General features: G+C 32.2%; 4 protein-coding genes across 5 annotated transcripts; 1 reads left to right on the top strand and 3 right to left on the bottom strand.

The window, feature by feature from the left end:
* Positions 1-4,355: 4,355 nt before the first annotated feature.
* LOC107618759 (urease accessory protein F) lies at positions 4,356-7,686 on the bottom strand. 2 transcript variants are annotated; one of them, XM_016320904.3, is made up of 2 exons: positions 7,546-7,686; positions 4,356-5,216 (listed from the first exon to the last, which is right to left on the bottom strand). In XM_016320904.3, the coding sequence occupies exon 2, from the start codon at positions 5,198-5,200 to the stop codon at positions 4,478-4,480; it is 723 nt and encodes a 240-aa protein (XP_016176390.1). In that variant the 5' UTR covers positions 5,201-5,216; positions 7,546-7,686; the 3' UTR covers positions 4,356-4,477. The 2 variants fall into 2 exon arrangements, with proteins under 2 accessions (XP_016176390.1, XP_088356777.1); XM_088500651.1 differs by having other exon boundaries at positions 4,356-5,253; positions 7,546-7,682.
* On the bottom strand, positions 5,672-7,683 carry LOC107616145 (uncharacterized). The gene is made up of 2 exons (XM_088500652.1): positions 7,546-7,683; positions 5,672-6,324 (listed from the first exon to the last, which is right to left on the bottom strand). The coding sequence occupies exon 2, from the start codon at positions 6,268-6,270 to the stop codon at positions 5,845-5,847; it is 426 nt and encodes a 141-aa protein (XP_088356778.1). The 5' UTR covers positions 6,271-6,324; positions 7,546-7,683; the 3' UTR covers positions 5,672-5,844.
* A 2,330-nt stretch (positions 7,687-10,016) lies between the features above and the next one.
* On the top strand, positions 10,017-15,167 carry PEN2 (PTEN 2). The gene is made up of 13 exons (XM_016319266.3): positions 10,017-10,312; positions 10,820-11,362; positions 11,894-11,995; positions 12,088-12,144; positions 12,614-12,679; positions 12,980-13,156; positions 13,273-13,359; positions 13,462-13,526; positions 13,602-13,678; positions 13,845-13,891; positions 14,012-14,142; positions 14,231-14,300; positions 14,449-15,167. Exons 2-13 carry the CDS (start codon positions 10,913-10,915, stop codon positions 14,971-14,973), a joined length of 1,854 nt encoding a protein of 617 aa, XP_016174752.1. The 5' UTR covers positions 10,017-10,312; positions 10,820-10,912; the 3' UTR covers positions 14,974-15,167.
* Positions 15,168-15,723: 556 nt separating this feature from the next.
* Positions 15,724-21,355, bottom strand: LPR1 (Cupredoxin superfamily protein). The gene is made up of 3 exons (XM_016319267.3): positions 20,767-21,355; positions 16,107-17,564; positions 15,724-16,029 (listed from the first exon to the last, which is right to left on the bottom strand). The coding sequence occupies exons 1-3, from the start codon at positions 20,983-20,985 to the stop codon at positions 15,976-15,978; spliced, it is 1,731 nt and encodes a 576-aa protein (XP_016174753.1). The 5' UTR covers positions 20,986-21,355; the 3' UTR covers positions 15,724-15,975.
* Between the last annotated feature and the right edge of the window lie 5,174 nt (positions 21,356-26,529).

Here is a 26,529-nt window from a genome sequence, read left to right as displayed (position 1 = left end):
TATTTGATAGTTATTTGATAGTTATTCATAAAATGTCAAATAGGAATTGTGTATCATATTTTAAGATTTTGAGCCAATTAATCTTTTACCCCCTATATATTAGATAGGATAAGAGTCTCTCATGTATAAAGGAGTAAATCAACCAAATATATGTAGACTTGAATCAAAAGGGTATGTGAAAGTTTAGCGGGTGAAAAAAAGGTGGTGACTCTGAATCTGAGGCCAAACCAAAGAGAGAGAGAGACGATGCCTAGTTAAGGTAAAAATAGCTTATGATCTTTAAGATAATTATTTTGAAAACAACAATGTTAAAGAACCAAGAGCGTACCACCCAAATGCCTTTGGATGAATTTAAAATCTCTACGTGGATGGTGTATATGTTAGGCATTAGGATGTTTTTTCTCTTTGTAAATTGAATGGTTTTGAATCTATTTTCTGATTTACCATATTTTAGGCATTTGGAGCGGGAAGGATGATGAAGAGACTGGAAGCTAATTGAATCAATTTCCGTGATTCACGTTACAATGATACTGAACGTATCTCTTCTTAATTTGAATGTAGTGAAACATTTAATAACTAATATTTTAAATCATAAATAAATAAAATTAATTACTATATTTATAATTAATTAAGTTGTTCTATTTTTAGCTGATTTGGAGTTAATTCCATATACTTTTCCTTTTGAAAAAGAAATATTTAATATATATCTATCTAAAAAACTTAAGCGATAATTATTTTTGTGCCTGACTTTGGTCAATAAAGCTCTACATCTAAATCATAATCTTAACCAAGTTTAATCAAATTTTAAGTATTTTAAATTTTGTGTATTCTTTTTCTTTTTCTTTTTTGTTATTCTTTTCTTTGATTATGGTTATCACCAACAATACTAATATTTTACTAACATCAAAATAAGATTCTCCAACAACAAGTAATCAAGAACAACAAGAAGAAGAAAGGGTATTAGTAATAATAATAACAATAATAATTACTTTTTGTTAAGTTGGAAGGTTCACAAGAAGAGAGGAAGCAACCAACAAGTAGTGGAAGAAAGCATCAAGAAGCCAAAGACACAAGAAAATGATGATGATGATGAAGTTGAAAACGAAGTCGAAAAAGACGAAAGTAATGGTGATGATGATCATGATGATTATCAAGAAGATTCATCAGAGAAAAGGTTGTTGTTAGAGAGGTTGAAAGAATTTGATAAAACAAAGCACAAGAACTCAAGTAAGATTAGAGAAAGATATGTGTGTCACACTTGCAAGATGTGGTGCTCCCAACATTTCATGCAGTGAGTTGCCATGTTCATGATGAGAAGATCAATAATCGTAATCATCTTTCTTCTAATTCATTATCATCACCATCTCCAACAACAATCACCGTTAATGACAACAATAAAGTTGGTAAGTTAGTTATTAATAATTTTAATGATGAACATGTCAAAAATAATAGCGAGTCTAAATTCAATAAGGGAAGTAGTGGTTGATGATTCAAATAATATTAATAATCCTCCTACTATTAGAAGAATGCTAGATTTTGATCTCAATGAGTTGCCTCATGCGGACTGCGGAGGAAGATAAATAATAATTGTGAAATGTTCAACATAATCTCCTGTCTTTGTTTTCGTCATCATTATTATGATTATTATTATTATTATTGGCCTATCTTTTTAATTTTAAATTTCTCGCATGTATATATATATATATATATATACCCTGACCTAAAATACAAATCAGGCCCAATGCAGTTAAAATGTCCAATCTAATAGGACGGTCTCGTCCACGTATCCGACCTCTTTTAAGATGTCGGAACAGATTAAACTCACACTTAACTAAGTAAGTAACTGTCTTCTAGAATCTCTTACCCATTTCTAGAAGAGAAATCTCAACAATCCTAAAATAAAGGGCCGGTTATCCACTATCAGAAGTAGACTACTTCAGCGGTAGTTATTGATTCGTCTCCTATAAATATACTGATAGTAAATTAAGTTCTAATACACAAAAATCTGCCAAAACTCTTACTGACTTAAACATCGGAGTATTTTACACTCGGACGACGATCACAAGGCGTGACACAAGTTGGAACATTACACATGATGTGTTAAAACTTATGCTACCAAGTAATGTGGTAAATGTACGATTAATTATATCTGAATAATAACAATATTAGTATATTACTGTAGCAGCAATGAAACTTAAAAGAAAATAATAATGTTCAAGTCCCAGAAAATGGTCAATTATGTGCTTGTTTGTAGTGACGGATCTAAAAAATTTATGTTGGAAAAATAAAAATAATACACAATACTATCAAAAGATATATTAATTTAAATTAAAAAAAATAAAAGTGCATATTAATTATTTGAATACAAAAAAAAATTAAAAACTACACTAGCTACTAACTTTTTTCTCTTCAAATTTTGAAGGTACTTCTCTTCTTGTTTTCATATTTTAAAAATATTGAATAATTATTTTATTATCAACTTGATTGAATGTCTCTCTTTCTATATACGTAACTAAACTATCATTCAACCACTTATCTCTTATTCAACCACTAGAAATATTTTTTCTAATGGAGTGATTTCAGATTCTAGTGGTAACTTTCTTTTGAAATATTTTTTTATTATTATTTTTAAAAATAAAAAATATATATTTTAAATTAGTAAATTGATCAATTCACTTTAAAAATTTATATACAACACAATTACATATAATAGAATAAAACCAAAGATAAACAAATAAATAATAAAGATCAGTAAATTAAGAATAAAATAAAATATATAAATTTATAAAGAGAATAAAAAAATAGATTAATACATAAACTATAATTGTTTGAATTAAAATTTGCAATTCAAAATATCAAAAACAGAAACAATGAAATTAAAAGATACATAGAATCATAGAGAGCTATACAAAATAAAATAGAGAATTTAAAATTTACCTTTTAATGAAGAGAAGGTGACCACTAGACAAGGAATAGAAAAAGAAAGTTGAAAATATAAAACTAAGAAGAGGGTTTAAGAGAATAAATGAGTGGCGGCTGAAATTTAAAAATGGAAAAAGACTAAATTTGATTAGGTTAATTAATAGTCAAAATGATAAAAAGATAAAATGGATTTAGGACTTTAAATAATTGGACTTAGTTTATTTATAGTAGGATAATTTAAAATCTAAAATGGGAGCATATTATATATGTATTTTTTTTTGTTTAAAAAAATGAAATAACAGTGGGGCAAGTGTCCCCCATGCCACTGTGTAGGTCTTTGAAAGATCTTTTTTCAATAAAAAATATCTTTTTTTTATTTTTTAGTGTGTTTGATAAATTTCTAATAGTAAAAGTAAAAATATTAGAAAAATAAAAAAATATATTTTTTGAGAAGGTTATAATTTATATTTTTTTAAAAGATATTTTTCTTTAAAAAAATATTTTTTACAAAATAAATGAACAAAAAAATACTATTATCTTATCTTACTCAAATATAATTAATAAATAAAATAACCTTTTTATATGAGATATCTAAATATAAAATTATTTTTATATTTATAAAAGATATTTTAAAAAAATATTATTTAAAAAAATATCTTTTTTAAAAATAACACCCAAACAAGCTCATGAAATAGCATAACAAAACCATACAAAAATAGTTTTAAGGAAAAGGTTTCAAATTTAATTAACTTATGAAAAATGTTGTGATCCTCTTCGTACAAGTCATGTCGCATGAATCACCAAAAAAGCTTATGCGGAAGACATCAAAAAATAAAATCCAACCCGACACAACTATATTGGTATTGTACCTTACTTTAATCGGTTCGAATATCGGACTTAAAATCGTGAAACTCAATTATCCAATTATCTAATATATTATATTAAAAAAATAACATTTATATAACTTTTACAAATCTTAATCTCACTTTAATTTTTATTTATTTTTTTTATTTTTTTCCTTTTATTTTTCAATTTGTTTCATAAATTTAATTTTAATCGGGTACTGGATTACCCAATCCAACCCATATTTCATCAATTTGGCTTAGTTAATTTAATCAATTTGTTTCATAAATTTAATTTTAATCGGGTACTGGATTCATCAATTTGGCTTAGTTAATTTAATCTATTTGATTCTCAAATTCACCCAAACCCAACCTGGCCTGATTTTACCCATAGGAGCCAAGCAATGACGTGCAAACATTTTTCTTAATGAACATATTTATATCCCCCTACGACTCTACATATATATATGGGTTATTTGGATTGGTGTTTTGGGTTGAACCACAACTTGACATGTGTCAATCGTTGAACCTACATCGTCATGTAAAACCAATGGAAGCCAATTTTTTGAGTGAGTTGCCACCTCAAACCTCACAAGAAAAAGGAAAATTCAATTTACCAAAAGACTTAACATTGTCTCTTCCAATCAAAACTCTACTATGTCTATGTACTTCATATTATGAAAAATACATCATCAGTGTTATGTTTGTGCCTTCTAAGACGAAAAGAGCCTAGAAAACAAATAACCATGGCAACCTTGCACTGTATCTAGCAGAGGTGCAACTTGGCATGCATCGTCAATGTTGCGATTCTTCCATTTCTCTAGTATACCTTCAGCATTAGGAGCAAGTTGATGCTGCAAAACTGCAGCACCAAGAGGACCTATCAAATTCAACCTTGTGGCAGCAGAAATAACATCCCTCATTGTGATGTACATATAAGCTCTTTGAGAATCAGTACTATCTAATCCTAGTGTGCCACATATAAGTCCAAATATAGGAGCATGGTGAAAAGATACAGTACCTGACCCCAAAGAAGCATTTCTCATTGTTTTCAGAGAAGGGAGTTCCGAGAACACAGCCGAACCCACCCTCATTAGTGCAGACCCTTGTGAGATCGATGCCTTTCGGCTGACTTCATTTGTCAGTGTGGCATCCAATATTTTGTCAAGATTGTGCCAGGTTTCCAACTTGGGCGACACGGAAGCCACGTGCACGAAAGGAAGGAGTAAGCTTCCTGTGTTCTCCAAGACATGGATAATGAATGTCTTGAGTTCATCTGGATTTGAGACCAGGTTGGACTGAACTGCTGCTTCAAGGCCGAAAGAGTGAGCAAAGCCGCCGGTAGGTAGAAGAGAATCAAGCAACTGCCATTGGCTCCACTGTGCAATGGAGGCTGCAAGGCGAGGTCCGTTGTCACACCCTTTACTTATTTGCATTGTAAATGATAGTCAGCTGGCATCGACGACAAATATCAGATTCCCACAAAAGCCTAGAAGAAGAAACCAGGCTTATACATTCAAATTCTTTAAGGAAATTGAAATACTTGCAGACATCATTTGAAAATGAATTATATATTGTACAAGAAATAAAACTCAATGTCTCGACCAAAATTGAGCTCCCAAAAGCGTGATCTTGAGGTCACACAAAGACAACTCAATCATTGCTCCAAACCTATCTTCAAACAAATGCTTAAAATCCGGAAGAACCGTGAAAATTCCTCGTTTCCCTTTCTTTAATTATTCTGAACTCTCTATGCCATGCTTATTAATATTAACCATAATTCACTTACGGAGGGAGTAGGACATTTATTTATCAGATCACATTATGAATTTGAACTCACTATGTTGTTCTGTGTCCAAACAAGGATTTGCAAAAAATGTTTTTTTCAGTCCAATCAGAATCATATCTTATAACATAACAAATCGGCACGTTAAAATCAAATTGCACAAGTAAGAGTTGGAACAATCTATTAATAGCGATTCTACATTATGTGATAAAAAGACAAAACATTCAGTAGTTCCAACCTACAAACAAATACACCTATGCTACCACAAGAGAAAGGGAGGGGGGGGGGGGGGGACTAAGACTTGTTTTCTTGGGATTTATCATTGTCCCTGTTCATGAAATGGAATCCCATAATATACCTATATTCTCCGGTACCAAGGCAACGGGAGCAGTAACCAAGACCGCTTCCGCCACAAGTTCTACACCATTTTGGCCATTCACCTTTCGGGAGCATTTCCAAATGAACCTGGTTTGTCCTTCCCTTCCCACGACACTGGTGGCAATCGACTCGTCCACTCCCCTCACAGACTACACAATGTGGATCCGGCTTCTTTCCTCTCTTCTTCTTAACATTTGACTCCGTTCTCACAACCCAAGATGGCTTAGTGAGTGAGATGTGACTATGTGGCGACAACTTGGGGGAGCGCAGAGGAGGTAGGCCATTGAAACTCCCACTCTCGAATCGAATCATTGTCAATAAACTCAGGGTCCCAATAGTCATCTATCTAAGCAAGCAAACTATTTCCAGTATCTACTCCACCATGACCCTGGATATCTGAAACAAACGAGCTTCTTACTTACTTTAACATTTTCTCAAACATCTGGTGGGCATGATTGTGACTGTTCCTCAAGGTTTTGAGAACCGGATCGGTTATCGAACTGCGTTAGTTACTAGTTCACTGGTTTACTGGTCCAATCGGTCCAACCGTGGTTTAACCGGAAAAACCGTTTTAGAATAAAATAATAAATAAATTACAAATAAACATCCAAATACAACAGGCACAAGCACAACTCACTTTTTATTTCTTCATAAAACATTAATGTGAACCATGAAGAAATATGGCTAAAATGTTCTAATCTGAGTCTTGGCAAGTTAGCTAGCAACTTTGTGAATGGAATAAGTTCTTCTAATCTAAAGCAACTGTGAATTTTCAGTTTCTGGAGCTCTGAGAGATATTGAATAGCCCAATTGCAAAAAATGGTTCTTAAAAAGGGCAATTTTTCAATGTCAAAAGCTTTAATTTGGAAAGGGATCCAGGATTCAGAGGACCTCGAAACACACAATTCAGTTCAAGCAATTTGTTTAACAGCAACAAAATAAAAAACAGCAACAAATAATTACCCTAAACCCTGGAATCAATAAATCTATAAAAAAAAAATTCAAAACTAGCAGACTCAGAAATTAAAAAACAGCAGCAGCATAGCAAAGCCATTTTTATCAATAATTTCAACAACAACACAACTTATCAATGATTATTCAGAAATAAAAATTTCAGAACAGAGCATAAATGATGCATTACAGTGTCACATTACATGTTTTTTGTGCATAAAATTTTATTGTGACCATCTTAGAGTCAGAATTATTGTTCACATTACAAGACACTATTATATTATTCTGGTTTGAAGCTTTGTTGTTGTCACTTGTCAGCCACCCCACATTCTACAAACAGAAGCAATTGCAAGATACTATGGACTAGAGAAAGGGCAAGTAATTAACTTACAGTGGTGATATCACTCAATGCATGTCAATAAAAAATAAAGAACACACAAAAACAGCAACACAGCAACACACAAAACAGCAACACAGCAGAACCAGAGCTCATTGAATAAAAAATCACAACACAAAAATAGCAACACAGCAGAACTAGAGCTCATTAGTAATCAAATAATCATTCAATAAAAAATTAAAACACAAAACATTCAAATAATCAGTAATCAAATAATCATTGAACATGGCATATATAAAAAACGCACAAGAAGTTAGCAGTGAACTGACCTTCGAAGTCTAGGGTTTTTTTCTTGGTTGAGCTTCTGTTCTCTGAACTCGAAGGAAGGAAATTGGAATGGAGAAGGGTTTTTCTTCTGAGCAGTCTGAGCAGAGGGGCAGAAGCGCGACGGAGACAGAGGCCAGGCGACGAACACGACTCAGAAGACGGTGGTGGTTGGAAGAACATGCGGCGACCAGACGAAGACGATGGTACCTGAGCGCGCGACGGACGGCGGCAGGAGCGCGACGGAGTAGATGAATACCAGGGACTGACGCGCCGAGCTCGAGGAAGAAGAAGCTGCGATTCTTGAAGGAGGAAGAAGCACGGACGACCAGACGACGATGGTAGCCTGAGCGCGACGGACGGCTAAATGAAATATTTGAGGATTAAATCATAAAATTCTATTGTACTATACACTCACCTAACTTATACATCCTCTGTGATCATGCTGATTGAAAAATGAAATATTTGAGGATTAAATCATAAAATTTGCCCCCAAAGAAAATGTCGAAACATTATTGAACAATATCATAGTACTTAATATTTTCTACTGGCAACAAATGATTATTGAACTAAGGAAGATATGCAATTAACTCTAAAATCCTTGACACACAAAATATTGAGGTTCAAACAAAATTTACAAAGCAATTTCAAGTTATCAACATAAAGAAAAGTAATTTAGAGGAGGCAATTTCAAGTTATCAACATAAAGTAGAGTAATTTAGAGAAAATGAATCAAAAGGGTATGTGAAAGTTAGAGAGAGAGAGAGAGACTTTGGTCTCCTTAGAATATGCTGAATAATTTTTTTCAGCTGATAAGTACTTAACTGAATAAGATAATTTTTTTGTTGCACATAATATCTTTTAATTTAGCATATCAATAATTAATTCGTTGCAGATTTAATTTTATACAAGACGAAATTTAAATTTTTAACATTTGTTTAAATAGATGAATGATTTGACCATTTAATCAATTCAAATTAGTTGAATAAGATAATTTGTCTAAAAATTTTTTAAAAAAGCAGTTCGATCTATACCTTTTACAAATTGGCTTGTTACCAATTTGTCACCTAATAATTATGGAGAAAAAATTCTAAATAGTTTTTTATAATTATTTCAAAAGATAATGAAGTTCTCAATAAAAAATATCTTTCGGTTCTTGAACTTTATTTCTATGAGATTATTTAGTCCCTTTGTTAATATTTTTTCTCTGTATTAATGAAACAAAACCTACGTAGCATTTTAAACTGTTAATTTATCTGTTAAGAACCAACTAGATTTGACAAATTCATTTTTGTTGGGAGTTTCGTTGCTTTTTAAGGATAATATTAGAAAAATATTAGTATTTTTTAAATATTAGTATTTTTCTTGATTGTTGGATCAGTGAACCGGAATTTTAAAAAATCCGACTGGTTTCTCGGTTCGATGGTTAATCACCCGTTCATCCAATTTTTAAATCGAGTTTTTGCAGGATAATTTTAAAGGTCAACCGAACCGGCCAAATGATTGATTCCTAGTTAATTTGATCGAATCAGTCGGTCTTGTCCGATTTTCAGAACTTTGATATAGAGTGATATTTTATGGAGAACACAAATTTTTGTTGAAAAACTTAAAAGCTTATTGATATAGCTTATTGATATAGGATACAAATTTTTAAAGTATAATATAAAATTGTGCACATAATACAAACTTATCAATAGAATATGTAATCCTCTAAATATTGGCTAATTTTTTTTTGTTATGGAAGTAGAAGTGGTGATATACCTTAATATTGTAATTTTTGGTGTTTTTCAAAACTGTGGAAGTACACAAATCGGAGGGTCCGATTTCTGTACCTTAAAATTTTTTTTTTTTACCACAAATCGGACGGTCCGATTTGTGTACCTCCCACAAATCGGACGGTCCGATTTCTGCACCCCTACAAATCGGACGGTCCGATTTTTGCACCTTCCACAAATCGGACGGTCCGATTTCTGCACCTCTACAAATCGGACGGTCCAATTTCTACACCTCTAATAAATCGGACGGTCCGATTTCTACTTCTCTAATTAAACGATCCCACATTTGAGTATAACACCCCAACAATCCACATTTTAAAAAAACACCACTACCACTCCAATATTAAAAATAAAAAATTCCCAAATATTTCTATATTGCATATAAAAAAAATTTATGTTATGCCACAAAATTTCTATTTTTATGTTATCAATAGAAGAAAACGACAACAGTAGTGACAGCGACAATAACAACAATAATAATGATAACAAAAAAAGAAGAACGAAAAAAAAAAAGATGACAATGATAACAAAAAAAGAAGAATAAAAAAAAAACCAAAGAAAAAGAAGAAACCTCACCCAAATAAGTTTTTATTTGTAAACAACTTGGTTAAATTTAATTACTAAAAAAACTTGCACACCTAACATTTATTTATGTATATTATATTAAAAAAAAGGTTTAACGGGCATGTATATTAATTTTCATTGAATAATGTCTCCTAAAAATAATTTTTTTATTCCTCTTCTTACATTTTTTTAAAAGAAAATTTTGACGACGGAAGTCTTCACAGGATACACCAATACTAAATTGGAATCGGGTACTCCTGGGAGCACACCGAGCGTCGGATCATTAATTTCTGACGTCATAATCAATAACCATGAATGCAAATTGAAAATTCAACGAAACCCCGTTCTGATCCACCTCGAAACCCTAACCTCCCAGCTCCTTCCTTGCTCCCCTTTCTCATCCATTTCCGCTCCTTCGGATTTCTCACGTTTGGTAAGATTTCTGTCCTTCCTGTAGATCTGAAATTGCTTGTTTCTTTCGAATCTTCATTGCGATTTTACCTTTTTATTTGACTTCATACGTATGTTGCGCTAATCCTCTTCGACTTTCCAATTTATGCCAAAAAAAAACTGTGATTCATAGTTCAGTCTCATGCACTTTCTTATCTTGTTATTTTCTTCTTCAATGGTTCACTTCAGTTGGGTGTTGGGGACCTTGAGGTTTCAACTAACTGAACTCATTATCCTGAACTGATTTTGGCCGAGATGCTTAAGAAGGGACAATACTATATAAAACTGCTAGTTTTTCTGTGTAGTTGACAAGAGTTGCTATTATTAATATGATTATTACGGTTGTTAATTCAATTTTGTTATCCCAAATGTACATATTTCCAGTATAAAACATAAGCATGTTTTCTGTTTTCCACCTAATAATCTTAACAAAGAATATCATTTATGTTTTTTGCCCTGCATTTTATAAATTCCATGTCTGAATTTGCAGCATCAACTAGGAAGATACAGTAGGGCTACCTAATGATAAGAACAACAACTTCTGCCTAAGTTGCCATTGGCATATATATATTTTCTCGATCTAATGGAATCGGTCCCTGCTGATGTATCAAATTTACCTCCTAGTAAAGACCCATCTCCTTCACCTCCAGTCAAAGAGACCGATGGACAAGCTTCTTCAGCTCCTGTAGCCTTTGGGCAAGATAGTTCTGCACATGTGGCACCATCTAAGCCATCCTCCACCGGGGCATCATCTTGGGCCAAAAACTTGAACATTTCTCAGCCATCTGGCTCACAAGATGACCCATCCACTGGAAATGCTGGGAAATCAACCTTTGCCCGCATAACCAGTAATTTGGGATTGCGTTTGTCACCAAAGTCTCCTCCGGCAGATGACAGTTCCAATGAGACACCAGCACAATCTAATATTTTTGGAAGTATCACAAGAGGTTTGGTTGACACTTCTAAGAATGCAGTGAAAGCTGTCCAGGTTAAGGCACGACATGTCGTTTCTCAGAATAAACGCAGATATCAGGTGTCTTTCCTTTTCAAGATAAACTACTATGTGTTTATTCTTGCTAGACTGTTATGTCTTATGATTTGAACAATTTATTGTTTCTTCTATTGGGATGGTTGATGTTATCCCATGTTCTCTATTCCCTTCCCTTTCCTTAATTAGGAGTTAGAGCTTATCTCTGAAGCCTAATCTCAGATACCACTGTTGTGATAAGAAAAATTGAGCTAAGCAATATTATATTGTTATTGGATTATTTAGATCAGATCTCATTGCTGCTATTGAGTTCAAAATTCTCTGGAGGTTGCAGATGTTTTCCTACTCCTTGATAGAACATGAATATAATTTAGGTTGATGAACATTGTCGAGAAAATGTTTTCATTCATTCGTTGCTTAATTATTGGTGCTAGTTGGTTGAGTTTAATTTTCGTTTTATTTATTTCTCTCTTCATCTCCTCTATTTTTTTTTTCTCCCTCTGAAGTGTATGTTCTTATCAAATAACTTTGTGGCTAATATGTACTAATATTGTTGATTATTATGTCTGTTTTCAGGAAGGAGGTTTTGATTTAGATATGACATATATCACAGAAAACATCATTGCTATGGGGTTCCCTGCTGGTGACATGAGCTCTGGGTTTTTCGGTTATGTTGAAGTGAGTTGCTGAATTTTGGTATGCAGTTTGTTATGGTAGTTGTATTCATGTTAAACATAAGTGTTCATACTCTCTCTATATATACCATGCAGGGATTTTACAGAAATCATATGGAAGAAGTTATTAAGTTTTTTGAGACTCACCATAAGGTAGCCACACATATTCTGACATGAAATTTCAAGTACTCATTCATATGGCTATTTGTGGCTAATGTTATATCCCATGCAAATTATAACCATTGAAATGTTTGTACTGCATTTAATATGTCCATTAAATGTTTATAAGTTTTCAGATCCCTTGTTTAATTTGGTCCATTAAATGTTTATAGCTTGCTAGGAATTTTGGTGCATAGCTTGTTGTATTTACAGTAAACCTGTATATTTCCTTACTTCCTTTATAATAAAATGAGCCCATGTTCTATATATTCTGTTATCCTGCCATTGCCCTTTTGTGTTTTATTGTTTTATGGTAAGTTTCAATTTTATTGGAGAATCTCAGACAACCTGAATACATGGTGTTTTGCTTCTTCCGTGTCCTAAAATTTGAAAGCCCAGGAGCCTCTGTCCTTTCTTTTCATTTCTTGTATAATTTTGCATTTGACTTGTTTTTTATGCGCAGGATAAATACAAAGTATACAATCTTTGTTCTGAGCGGCTGTATGATGCATCATTGTTTGAGGGAAAGGTGAGTCCTAAATTTTACTGAGTCTTTGAGGAGAAGTGTGGAACCACAGAAGCGATGTGAATTTCATTTATACTCCATAAACTTTAAGTGTGTCATTAATGTATGCTTTAATTTCTTTGTCTACTTTGAATATATTAATTCATATCATCTATCATTAGTTTTGTTATGATGATAGCTAGACAGCTTAGAGTACATGTGTCAGCTTTCTGTTTCACTTGGGTTTTAGGTTTTTTTCAGCACCTAGATTTGTTTTTCAAACCAACTGCTGCTTTCATCTGCAATGTCAAATTCCCTCTTCAGGTGGCTAGCTTTCCATTTGATGACCATAATTGCCCCCCACTTCAACTGGTTATCTCATTCTGTCATAGTGCATACTCGTGGTTGAAGTTAGATATTGAGAATGTTGTGGTTGTCCACTGTAAGGCTGGAATGGCAAGAACAGGGTTGATGATTTCCAGTCTTCTATTATTCTTAAAGGTGAGTAGTATCTAAACATTTTCTTCTATACTTAATGAACCTGCTTTACATTTACTCCATCTTTCTCTTTATGCTGCTCAGTTTTATTTAGATTTGGCAAATTAAATGTGCTGCAGTTCTTTCCAACTGCTGAGGAGTCAATGGATTACTATAATCAAAAACGATGTGTTGATGGAAAAGGACTTGTTCTGCCCAGTCAGATTGTAAGTTCAGCTTTGCTATGTGCTAATTCAGCCGAAAATTGGGGATTCTGGAGTATTACACTCTTGCTTCTTGTCTTATGTCTTACTTTATCTTTTGTTTAGAGGTATGTCAAATATTTTGAACGTGTCTTGACTTACTTCAATGGCGAAAACCCACCTGCCCGTAGGTAAGTGCTGGCCCTGATTTAACTTAAATATTCACCTCATTGATGTCTAGTGTGCTGAGATCATATTCTGTGCAGGTGCATGCTTAGGGGATTTCGGCTTCACAGGTGCCCTTACTGGATCAGGCCCTCTATAACTGTCTCAGACCATAGTGGTGTGCTTTAAATTCTTGTGCTAAATTTCCCCTCATGTTTATATAGTTATGGCTACTCTCTGTGTGGATCTAAGAGAAATATAGATATGAAAGACACTTAATAATACCATCTGCTGTTGATGCAATCCCCCTTCTTTTCTTTTATTTATTTATTTTTAATGTGCAGGTGTGCTGTTCTCTACCAAAAAGCATCCAAGGACCAAGGATCTTTTGGTGTGAATCCTTAATATTTTGCTGCCAGCTATTTTTATCCCCTAGTTCTCCTTTTTCAACCAATTTTCTATTTTTAAACTTGTTTGGGATTTCGTTGTGATACGAAGTAATGATTTGCAGCCGGAAGATTTCTGGTTCAGTGCTCCAAAGAAGGGAGTAATGGTCTTTGCTTTGCCAGGAGAGCCTGGTCTTACAGAATTGGCTGGGGACTTCAAAATTCATTTTCATGATCGCCAAGGAGACTTTTACTGGTACTAATCAAGTCTTAATCAGTACTCAATTGCTTCCGCTGATAACCTAGAGCTGAAACTGAAACATCTTGCTCTTTTTTTCTTTTAGTTGGTTGAACACAACTATGACAGAAAATAGAAAAGTATTGAACACCAATGATCTTGATGGCTTTGACAAGGTAAATCTATTGTGCTCCTTTTATGATCATCTTTGAATATCTGATGAGTGTTGTCAAGAGTTGGTGTTGTAAGTAATAGTACACAATGGTGACTCTCAGGAAATTGAAACTAGTTTGTTAACTTTTCAATAAAATTATCTTCTGGCAGAGGAAATTGCCTTCTCCAGGATTCCTGGTTGAGGTTGTGCTGGTTGATTATAATGGTAATGTTGTGGCTTCCGAACCCGAGGCTACTGGAAAAAGATCAGATGAGAGTTCAAGTAATAGTGCCACCCCAGTTGAAGCAAGCATACCTGCGCAGAATACAGACAAAGAGTCAGGGAGTCGAGATAAAGATGATGTGTTTTCAGATGGTGAGTCGGAGCATTCTGCTTCTTCAAGAAGCAAGCAAGCAAAACCAGCTTCTGAACCAGTTAAAACGGTTAACAAGGCTACCAGTGGATCTGAAACCAACAAAATTTCAAATCAAGTTGCAAATCTAACAAATGCAACAGAACAAGTTTCTTTGGGAAGTGCAAGCTCGAAACCAGTTCATGCTGGTCAACCAAAAAGTGATAATGAAAGAACTGTGTCCGGTGTTGAGATGGCCAGCTCAGAAAGTGAGTTTAAGGCCATGGCTGCAGATGCATCTGTTTTTACATTTGGAGATGATGAAGACTACGAAAGTGATTAAAGTTCTAAAGATTACCCTGGTTTCATATACTTTGACATTTGTATATAATATTGTTTGCAACTCAGTCTGGTACAATGTTCATCTATCATTTGTTTGTTGGTTTGTTTGTTGTAATGTTGAATTTGGTTACATTCAGTACAAAAGATTAAAAATAAGAGCTGCCGACTAACATTATTGGTTGGCTATTCTTAATTGTCTTTTTTCCTTTTTTTTTTTACAAAAAACGTTTAATTAAAATTTAAGAGCTTGAAACCATCTGTATACCTGTATTTATTTATATTTTCTTTTTATTATGTAGTTATTCTCGGCTAAAAAATTTTGATATGGAAGTAAAATGAGTGATATACTTTAACATGGTAATTGTTGGTGTTTTTTAAAATTGTGGGAGTACATAAATCGGACCCTCCGATTTGTGTTTAAAAGTTGAAAAAAATTCAGAGTACACAAATCGGAGGGTTCGATCTGTGTTAAAAAAATTAAAAAAACGAGTTCTTTGGTCATGAAATTTTGCTTCACTGCTTCCTCTAATCCCACAACGAGGGGAAGCACTCCTCCTCCCCATACGCGAGTCTAACACGGTCTTTCCTTCCATATTCAAATTAATTAGTGGTTATTCTCCTTCAAATCACACTAACAACATTAACTAAATTTAGTAATTTCTGTATAGCTGTAGTATTTCTATTTGTATAACTAACAACATTAATTAGTGGTTATTCTCCCCATAAGCTTTTTTCTCTCTCTCTCTCTCTCTTTTTAAATACGAAATACATCTCATTACTGCTGTATGTCAAATAACAAACGACGGGTTTTAAAAGGAAAAGCAACCTTTCACATCGATTCTCCTCCAACAAAAATATCCTACACACCATGAGCTCTGCATTTAGCATCAATAATACACTTGTCTAGTTGCTTCCAAATGTTGTTGGACATTGTTTATTTTAGCTACAAAAGCCTTATCTTTTACACACACTACTATTGTTTGCATATCTTTGACAACTCTGATCACTTAATGATTTTTAAGGGTCTCATCATAGCATTGTCTTCATGGTCCAATATCTGCATAAAAATCAGAATTGAGCAACAAGATTTTCTAATTAATAAAACTTTTCAAGTTGAAAATGATGAGCACTCACATGGCAATGATACACGTAGCCTGGTTTTGCCGTTGCATCAAACCCATACGACGCATTGGTGTGTATGAAAGAGAATCTCACCACAATCTTCGTAACAAACTTGGGCATCATCTTGTACACATTCTTCCACCCTTTCTCATGAGCCGGGACCCCTACTTTCTTGCCACGTGCATATCTTTCCACGTGGCACTTCATCGCATCGTTGAGTTTCGTCATGCAATCCTTGAATATCTCTGGATCCACCAGCTCCGTCTGATCCAACACCTTGAACAAACCCAAATGAATGTGCAACGGGTGATTATCCTCCGTCAAGTTGATCACATACCACACCTCCGTGGACCCTTCTTTTGGTGTTTCCGTTGCTGGTGCATCGAACGGTTTCCCATTTAGGTACAAGTGAGTTGGCTCATTTGTGGCGCTAGTGTACTCGTACATAGCAATGTATCGTGTTCGCGTCGCATGGGATAAACTTGCATCCGGGTAACTTAACAAACTCCGAGGGATCCGTGACGTGTCAACTTCTTCATTAGGCAAGATGATGAACTTCATGACTTTGCTGTTAGCTTCGTTGACCATGTCACCAGACGGGTAAGGATAAGGAGCATCGTTGGCTAGAATTGCAACTCGGCTCTCTGATTCGGAAAAGTCAACAATGATGTCTGTGATCTCAGATGGCCCCACTAGAGTTTCATTGGCTGTGATTGGCTTTTCAATGTAAGCAGAATCGGATGCCACGTGTGTGAATCTCAAGCCGTTGGTGAAGAAAAATCTAAAGAACCTTGCATTGCTAGCGTTGATTATTCTAAACCGGTATTTACGACGTCGTACCGTGAGGCGTGGCCATGCTTTGCCGTTCACAACGATTGCGTCACCAAAATACTCTGGCTGCCACTGAGGGTGTATGGTGGGGTTGTTTCCAGTGGAATTCATGTAGATGGATCCATCGGTGCGGAAGCTACGATCAAACACAACCAACGGTAGATCGAATTCGTCGCCGTGGGGTAATCCAAGTGGCGACTCAATCGAAGGGTGACGAATGATGTAGGCCCCAATTAAGCCAGCTAGAAGGTTGATTCTAGTCAACCCCATGGCATGGTCATGGTACCAAAGATTTCCAGGTTGCTGGTTGTTAGGATAGTAATAGGTCTTGTTAGTCCAGGTGGGTCCCTTTTGTCTAAATCCTGATGTGAACCATGCGTATGCGTTTCCATCGCTCTCGGGTGCATGAATACCACCGTGGAGGTGAACTACCGTAGGGATGCCTTCCTTTGCAACGGTCAATGCAATGGGAATTGTTGGATCCCATGGAAGTATGTTGATTGGAGGGAGGTGATTTTCCCACGTCACATGGGTTCCAACACCATAAAGTGCCTCAATGGTTGGACCGGGAACCGTTGCTTCTTCATGGTTCAATCCATACGCGTATACGGTCGTCGCGGGGAGATCCCTGTGGAATTTCTGCAAAAACCAATCATCTCTTTTTGTTAAGTGTATGATTAAAACTAATAGTGTAGTACTGTACATTATTGTTGGATGATGAAAATGATTGACAGGGTGGAAGGCACTTTGCAATTGCAAGTCAATAATTATATGTAGTAAAGATATACTAATATTCGGAGTCTATCGTGCAATAATGTCACTCAATTAATGCTCATGCACTAAATAGAACTTAGAAGAATAGAATAGTACGCCTGTACGAGAAGCTTTAATTTTTTTTTTATGAGGGTGGAAATATTTGGCTTTAGTTGAGTGCACATCACCACTGACAGATTCCCGCGTTGTTACAAACTAGCGCGGGGTTGGTAAGATCAGATTCACATGCTTATGTCCATTAGACCATTACAAATCTATGTGAATCTATTGACTTTAAGGTGGCGATATATAAGGTAATTTACGCTAATAAAATGAATAAAATTTAAAATTATATAGATTTTTTTAATTAGAATTGGTTTTGTTTTGAATATTTTTATATAAATCGAATTAAATTGGCTCGATTTATATTATTTATATGTAAATGAAAGTTTATTCGATTTATCATATATATGATGTATTAAGGGTTCGTTTGGGAAGTTTTAAAAGTAACTTTTTTTAACTTTTCACTTATGAAAAATAGTAGTATTAATGTTTGGTGCAATTTTCAATACCAAATTGCAGCTTTCTAAAAAGCTATTTAGAAGTTTATAGAGAAGTTAAAAAAAATGACGTCTCTCATAATACTACTACTTTTTATCACATTTCTATAAAATAAACACTTTTAGAACTAAAAATTCAAACACAAAATAACATATTTATAAGCTACTTTTAATATAATCATTTATTATTTAAGCTATTTTTTCAAAAATAGCTTAATTAAGCCATTTACCTAAATTGGGCCTAATAATAAATCGAATAACTCAATTCGATTTATTTAGAGCTTGTTTGGGTGAGTTTTTTTTTTTAATTTTTTTTTCAAGTTATTTTTTTTCAAAATATTTTATAGAAAAATAAAAGTAATTTTATGTTTGGATAACTCATGCAAAAAGATATTTTTATTTATCAATTATATTTGGGTATAACCATATAAAAGTATTTTTTTGTTTATTTATTACGTGAAAAATATTTTTTTTTAAAAGAAAAAAAAGATGTAAATTGTAGCTTCTCAAAAAAGATTTTTTTTTTTATTTTTCTAGTGCTTTTATTTTTACTACTAGAAATTTACCAAACACGCTAAAAAATAAAAAAGATCTTTTGTTATTAAAAAAAAGATTTTTTTTTATCAACTTAATGGCACCTAAATAAGCATTTACTTATATATATATTATTGACTTTAAAACATAAATGTTAATAAGAAAATATTTCTATTTAGATTCAAATAAAATATCAAAAAAATCAAAACAAATAATAATAAAAATTGAATTTTTGTATTTTAATTTAAATTTTAAAAAATTTATATTTTACACACTTATAAATTTAGAACAAAATAATAAATAATTTCTAAAATTTTATTAAAAATTATTCTTTAATTCATTAGTACCTAAAGAATTATCACTGAAAATTTTGATTTTAAAAAATTATTAAAAAATATAGTCCTTTAAAATAACAAAAATAACAAATATTATATAATATAATTTAAAAAATAATTAAAATATTATATTAATTAAATTATTATTTTTAATTAAATATCTGTATAATTTTAAACTTATTTTATTAGCGTAAAAGACCTGAGATATATATTTGTAACATCGGAATTAATAAATTCGAAACCATTTAAAATACGGAACAGGCTCCAGATTTTTCTTTTATAAAAACAAAACTTGTTGCAATCGTGAAATGGAATCCAAATTAATGCATAATTGGAAGGAGAACATTTAAATTTGTTGGCGTAAGAGGATTGGGCACCTCAGACAAGAAACAGGATTAGATCTTTTTTTTTTTTTTTCCCTCATTTGAAGATATAATATGTGATCTTTCATCAAACAATTTATAAGTGGGATTAAAAAACATATTAAAAAATATTAAAAATTATATTTTATATTTTTAATTAATAAAAAAATTGAGAAAATCTATTGTCAACAAAAAATACCAGCATAGAAAGAAAAACTATTTATGAAACATAAAATATTGAGCACGTAACGTTAGATCTAAATTCAGAAAAATTTTTTGATATTGAATTATCAAGAATGAATTTTTCAAAAATTATTTAAATTATATGTTATGTATTATTATGGGTCTTTATAAATTAAAAATAAAAAAATTTATAAAATATCAGTAATATTTTGTTTTTTATAATTAAAAATATTTTTTTTCAAAATGTTAGTAATATTTTATCTTTTTATAATTAAAAAATACTTTTTACTATAAATGACATTTTGTATTACTACTATAACAGTGTAAAATACTAAAATATTAAATATTCTCATATAACCCATAAGTAAAAAAAAAAAATCCTAAATTCACACAAAAAAAAATATACAAGGTGGATTAAATTTCCTATATTCTCATTGTAGCTAGGCATATTTTTTTTTAAATTATCTTTTTTAATTTTAGTCGTAAAAGTATGATATCTTTAGATTGGTCATCAAATTCTTGCCATGGGATTTGGGGAAGAACGACGTCGTAGCTTACATGAGCATGTGTTTGCTGAGGAATGCTAGGGGCCAGCAATTTTGGTGTTTTATAACTATCAAACTATCAATTGGCCCTCAATAATATTTTTAATGGTGTGAGATTACATCCAATGGTGGGAGATCACTCACTTTTATTTTGATGGTTAAGTGCTGGCCAGAAAACACACAAATTGCTGGCCTCTAGACTTTTTCTGTGTTTTGCTTGTTTCTTAGTACATGAGAAACTGTTTCATAACGGCTTCAGGGGCAATTTGTTCTTATGTGAAGATATTATTCGTCCTTATGTTTAACATAAAAGTATAAAAAAACGTATCTAAAATATTTGAATTATAAGCTATTGTTTTAAACAAATAACAAGCAGACAAAAAATAATGATGCAAAAATTTAGCATCAACAATAATTTTAGTGAAAAAGTAAATGCCAAAAATCACAGCAAAGAAATTAAACACAAACGGCACAATAGAGGGTTCAGACAAAAAGATAAAGGATAAGGAAATCGTCACATTGAAAGAAGCACAAAAAAATAAAAACAGAATAAAGAATTAGAGACATACCCATTTCTTCTTGAACATGCCAATAGTGAGAGATTTGGATTTTGGGACGCCATGAACAAGTTCATAACCGAGAATTCTGGGAATTTCTGGAAGTTCATCGACAAACATGTGCAAGTTTGATACATTTAGAAGCATATCAGAAGCTGATATGCATGTAAGGGCACCTAAAAGAGCTAAAAGAGTGACAACTTTGTTAAGCAGCAATGTTGGGTAGTCCATGGCTGATGCTATTACCTCTCTGGTCACGGGTGTAGACAACTATATATATCTATTAATATATATAGTGTGAAGAAGAAGCTAAAAGAGAAGAAGGGTAATGTATAAATGTATATTGGTGCAGTGGCTAATGGTGGAGATTATGCGTTGTGGCATAATGTTGATTATTGTTTTTTGGGTCCACGAGGGTACTCCAAAGATGATAATCAATAATGCGTTGGCTTTAATTTTGTGTTTAGCTTTTAACAGAGGGAAAGAACAATGATTGAAGTAAAAAGTTAGGCAAAAAAAAAGTAGATGTGGAAGGGAACAGAATAGACTCCTCCGACCCTTCTCTTTCACAATGTTTTTTGTGGAACCAGATGAAGTCTTTATAATGAAATCAATTCTATTAATATCAAAGATTTTAATCAAATGTGGTTAGTGTAGTAGTTAGTTTATTAGGCCGCTTAAGTAAGTGTCGAGAGTTTAAGGGTCTGTTTGGGAAGCTATAAAAGTAGTTTTTTTTTTATTTTTTGATTTATGAAGAGTAGTAGTATTAATGTCTGGTACAATTTTCAAAATCAAATTGTAGCTTTTTAAGAAGTTATTTAGGAGTTTATAGAGAAGTTAAAAAAAATGACTTCTCTCTTAATACTACTATTTTTTATCACATTTTTATAAAATAAGTACTTTTAGAACTAAAAATTCAAATACAAAATAACTTATTTATAAATTACTTTTAACATAGTTATTTATTGTTTAAGTTATTTTTTTAAAAGTAACTTAATTAAGCTATTTATCCAAACTGGACCTAAATCTCGTAATGTACATGCAACAATTTATTGGCCAAAATTCAGTACGTGACAAATTAATCTTTAGCCTATCAAATTGAAAGATACTGTAAAAAATTAAAAAAATATAAGATTTTTTTTAATTTAATGTTAAAATTTTGATTCACAATTATTCAATATTTCACTTAAATAAGTGCTGAAAATTCAAAATTCGCTTTGGACATATAGTAGTTTATTGACCAACAATAAATTTTAATTTGTCGAACTAAAAGATACTATGAAAAAAAATTACTTAGTAAGTTTTAATTTGTAGATTTATTTCTTGGCAATCGTTTGTTTTATCAATGGTAATGTTTTAATTTGTATATTTATTTCTTGATAAACGTAGAATGCAAATCTTGACTTGATATATATGGCATAAACTTTATTTCTTAAAAGATAATCCAAAAAATCACACAATGTGATAAGATGCTATTATTTGAAGCGAAATACACGGAAAGATCATTGTATACAAAAATGAGTTTGTTAGTACTAATTTAAATATTAGGACAAATATATGAGAAGAATATTAGTCACCAAATACCTTTTTTATTTTATTATCAAATTTAAGATTAAGTAAAATATATCTTTTATCTTTTTGATATTTTGAATATTTTTAAAATTATCTATAATATTTAATTTAAAATATTCAAAAACAATTTAATTTGACTATTTTATACAAATTATTTAATTTTATCTCTAATATGCCTCGTATCATTTTTCTTATCATTTATTCTTTTATATTAAGAATAACATAATATTTAATTCTTTTATATTTTAATAATATTAAATATTATTTATGTGTTATTACTAAATTAAATATCTAATTTGATGACCCTAAATATTTATATAAAAATAAATTCAAAATTCAACTATCCACACCAATATTTGAATTAACATGTGGGGGAGAGATTATTAATCTTAAAAAAATTACAATATAGTACAGAGACAAAAAAAAAAATAAAATAAAATAAAATAATAATACAGCTCTTGAAAGTCACAACGGAGAGCTTTCCATAGCTACTTCCAAAGCTGCAGCCACTCAACAAATACAACACCATCACATGTTTTTTTTTAGCTAATAAATCAGCCACAACATTCACTACTCTCCTAATAAGATTAAATTGAACTTTTCAATTAAGACACTATAACTCTCTAACTTTTAAGTAAATCACCATTAACGCAAGACATCTATTGTGAATCAAATTAAAGTAACAAAAAAGCACCCATAAAATCAATTTCAATATCAACTGTCTTATAATCACACTCTCAAACAAGAACCAATTCCTTACATACAGCAAAAAATTCACAACGCAAAATACTCCAAATAGAAAAAAAGCCAAAGCAACCTTTCTTTTAAGAGTCATTATCGGACCTAATTACGCAACAAAAATCGGCAAAATTATTATCAAGAAAAATACTAAGATCACAATTTACTTTTACTATACTCATTATGGCTGGAAGAGGAGACAAATTAATATCAGCACTTTACCTTCCAAAAGCTATATGAAATCCTAAAATTATGCAGTTCTTGAACAAGTTTCCGAGCAATTTTTTCATTCGACCAGTCTTCTTGAGAATGGAAGATTTTTTTAGTTGCGGTGGTGTCAAATCCACCACAACTCAATAAAAAAATATGAATTCATCTTTTACAAGCTTCCGTCGGAAGCAACTCAACTTGATAATATAGAATCTATAAAAAAAATGCCGTTGTCCAACCAAGACATACCCAAAATGGACCAGACATCTCGAGTTCTATAACACCCAAAGAAACTATTTTGGGAGTTACCTGAAACGTTGATTTGGGTCTGACGTGAGGTCTAAGTTCTTTTGAGTGGCAACGTCCGACTTGTTGGTGCCGATGTACCACCTATTCGAGTTCTTCGTGAGGAGGTGGTGGTGGTATCTGCAAGAGACTCCAATACTTAAGTTAGAAATGATTTTAGGTAATTTTTTAGTAGATTATAACGTGAATATATCTGAGAGATGTCAGTGTATTTATAGTAGAATAGATAATCACATTTGTTGTAGAAGTTCCATTTTTATTATCGGATAACCGTTCTCTTTATTCTTGGAAGTTTGTTGGGATCTATCTTTTAGGGAAAATAGAGATAGTAGGAGTGATTCGGAGATGCAGTTACTTATTCAGATAAGTACAAGCCGATCTCTTTTGTCGTGTCCGACCTCTTTAAGGAGGTCGGGTATGAGATAGAGGCCACCTTCTTCGGTTGGGCCTTTTATCCTTTATTGGACCTGGCTTTATAATTTAGGTCAGGGTATGAACAATGCTCTTACTTGAGTCCAAGCTTTTTTAAGAGGTCAGACTCGAGCATGTCAGACCTTTAGCTTTCACGTCGGTTACCCATCGTATTTTCAAATTTTTTAACGTTACTGCCTTTAAGGAAGAGCAAACGTTACGCGGTAGTTTTTTCTTGGGATCCACACATGTTTTAATGAGAAGTTAAGGAGGCGTTAAACCCCTTTGTTTCTTATAAAAGCGCTACCACTTTCCCTCTTCTTTCTTTTCTTCATTTCGAAAGCTTTTTCATGTCTTCTTTTTTCTGCAAAGAATTTAATCCTTTATGATCCTTTGTTTCAATCATCCTTTGATTCTAAAGTTTCTCTTTCTTGGATTTCTCGAAGGTCTCAACTTGTTGTTGTGGAGAGAATCGTTCGAATTTTTGCCATTGATGTTTCCCTTTTTCGTTTTGACTTTTATTGAGGTTGGTGTTCATATTTTCTTAGTGTATCTTTTACTTGAGGCTGTTCTGGGTAGTTTTTAGAGCACTATATCGATGCTGTCGTGCTTTGTTTGTTGAATCTTAAAGTTGCTTTAATTGTTGTTTCATTTCTTTTGCTGAAAAAGTCTTTTTGATTTTCTTTTTGAGATTGGTATTGAACGCTTGAGTTTAAAGGACTCCCTTTGATGGCTGATTGATATCACCCTTTACTTGTTTTGATTTTGGATTTTCTTATCTTTGTGAAACTATATATGTTACCATTTTGTTGCCTGTTTGTATCTGTGTTGCCCCCAATGATGTCGCTGTGATGTGACAATGTTTGCATAGGAGGGACACCTTTGGTTGCTTCTTGAAAAAAAAAAAGACGAGATTCGACTTCTCTTAGTAACGATCTTTTTACTTTGCATCTGTAGATGTAGCTTTTATGTCTTGTGTTGTAGTTCTGAATATGTCGACTAAGGTCCCTTCTAACCTCTTATCTTGGGTAGATACTACTGTACTCTCTTGTGTCCTCGTAATTGATAGGAAATACTGTGATGTTTTTCGTAGGCATCATAAAATATGTGAGAGTAGAAAAGATGAAAGAAATTACAAATTAGTGATATCTAATCTCGAAGAGAAGATTTGCTGTCCCCCTTAAATAAATTGGAATGCCCTTTTCTCTATGCATATGACTATTTTTTTATTAGGTTAGATATCTCTCTTTCTTTTATTGATTTTGAGATAGACATTTTTTGATCTTATAATGTAGCCTTTTTTTTTAGTTTCATTCGAATTCTTGAGCTTTTTTAAAAAATATCTAATTAAATATCTAATTTGATGACACTAAATATTTATATAAAAATAAATTCAAAATTCAACTATCTACACCTATATTTGAATTACTTACATTTGGGTGAGAGATTATTAGTCTTAGAAAAAATTACAATATGGCACAGGAAAAAAAAAAATCAATGTAGCTCTTGAAAGTCACAGCGGAGAGTTTTCCATAGCTACTTCTAAAGCTGCAGCCACTCAATAAATTCACCACTATCACTTTTTTTTTTTTTTAAGTTAATAAATCAGCCACAACATTTAACTTCTCTTTGAATAAGATTAAATTAAACTTCTCAATTAAGACACAATAATTTTCTAATTTTCAAGTAAATTACTATCAACACAAGACACTTGTTAGGAATCAAATTAAAGCAACAAGAAAGTATTTATAGAATCAATTTTAATATCGACTATCTTATAACCACACTTCTAAACAAAAACCAATTTTTTATATACAAACTAAAGAGAGAGCTAAAATAATTTTTTTTTCAAGAGCTATCGTGAGACCTAATTACACAACAAAAACCGACGAAATTGTTATAAAATAAAAAGTGAATATCCCATTTGATCTCTGACAATTATCTCAAAAAGATTATGAGGTATAAAAAAAAATACTCAATCCAATCTCTGATTTTTTGGAACTAATTAGTCCCTATGTCAAAAAAAATAATATTACCTTTTTTGGTACAAGAGCTAATTAGTCCATAAAAATAAAAATCAGAAACCAGATTAATTTTTTTTTGTTAAGAGTCTTATTATCTTTCGAAATAATTGTTAAAAATCTTTTAAGATTTTTTTCCAAAAAAAAGAATGCTGACATCACAATTATTTATCTTTATTATACTCACTATTATTGAGAGAAGAGACAAGTTAACATCAACACTTTACGTCTGTAAAAACCTATTTGAGATCCTAAAATGATGCAACTCTTGAACAAGTCTTCGAATAATTTTTTTCATTCGACTAGATCCCTTGAGAATGAAACATATTTCGGTGTCAAATCCACCACAACTCAATAAAAAAGATGAATTCATCTTTTACAAGCAACTCAACATGATAATATAGAATCAATAGAAAAAATGTCGTTGTCCAACCAAAACATACCCAAAATGGACCAGACATCTCTAGATCTATAACACCCAAAGAAACAATGAAAAATCGTCTCCTTATGTGCAGTA

This window comes from Arachis ipaensis, chromosome B9 (assembly GCF_059453495.1).
Source record: "Arachis ipaensis isolate K30076 ecotype BB chromosome B9, ASM5945349v1, whole genome shotgun sequence".
NCBI classification, from domain to species: domain Eukaryota; kingdom Viridiplantae; phylum Streptophyta; class Magnoliopsida; order Fabales; family Fabaceae; genus Arachis; species Arachis ipaensis.
Note: the sequence above shows the minus strand (reverse complement) of the source record. Positions and strands in the feature narration are given on the sequence as shown.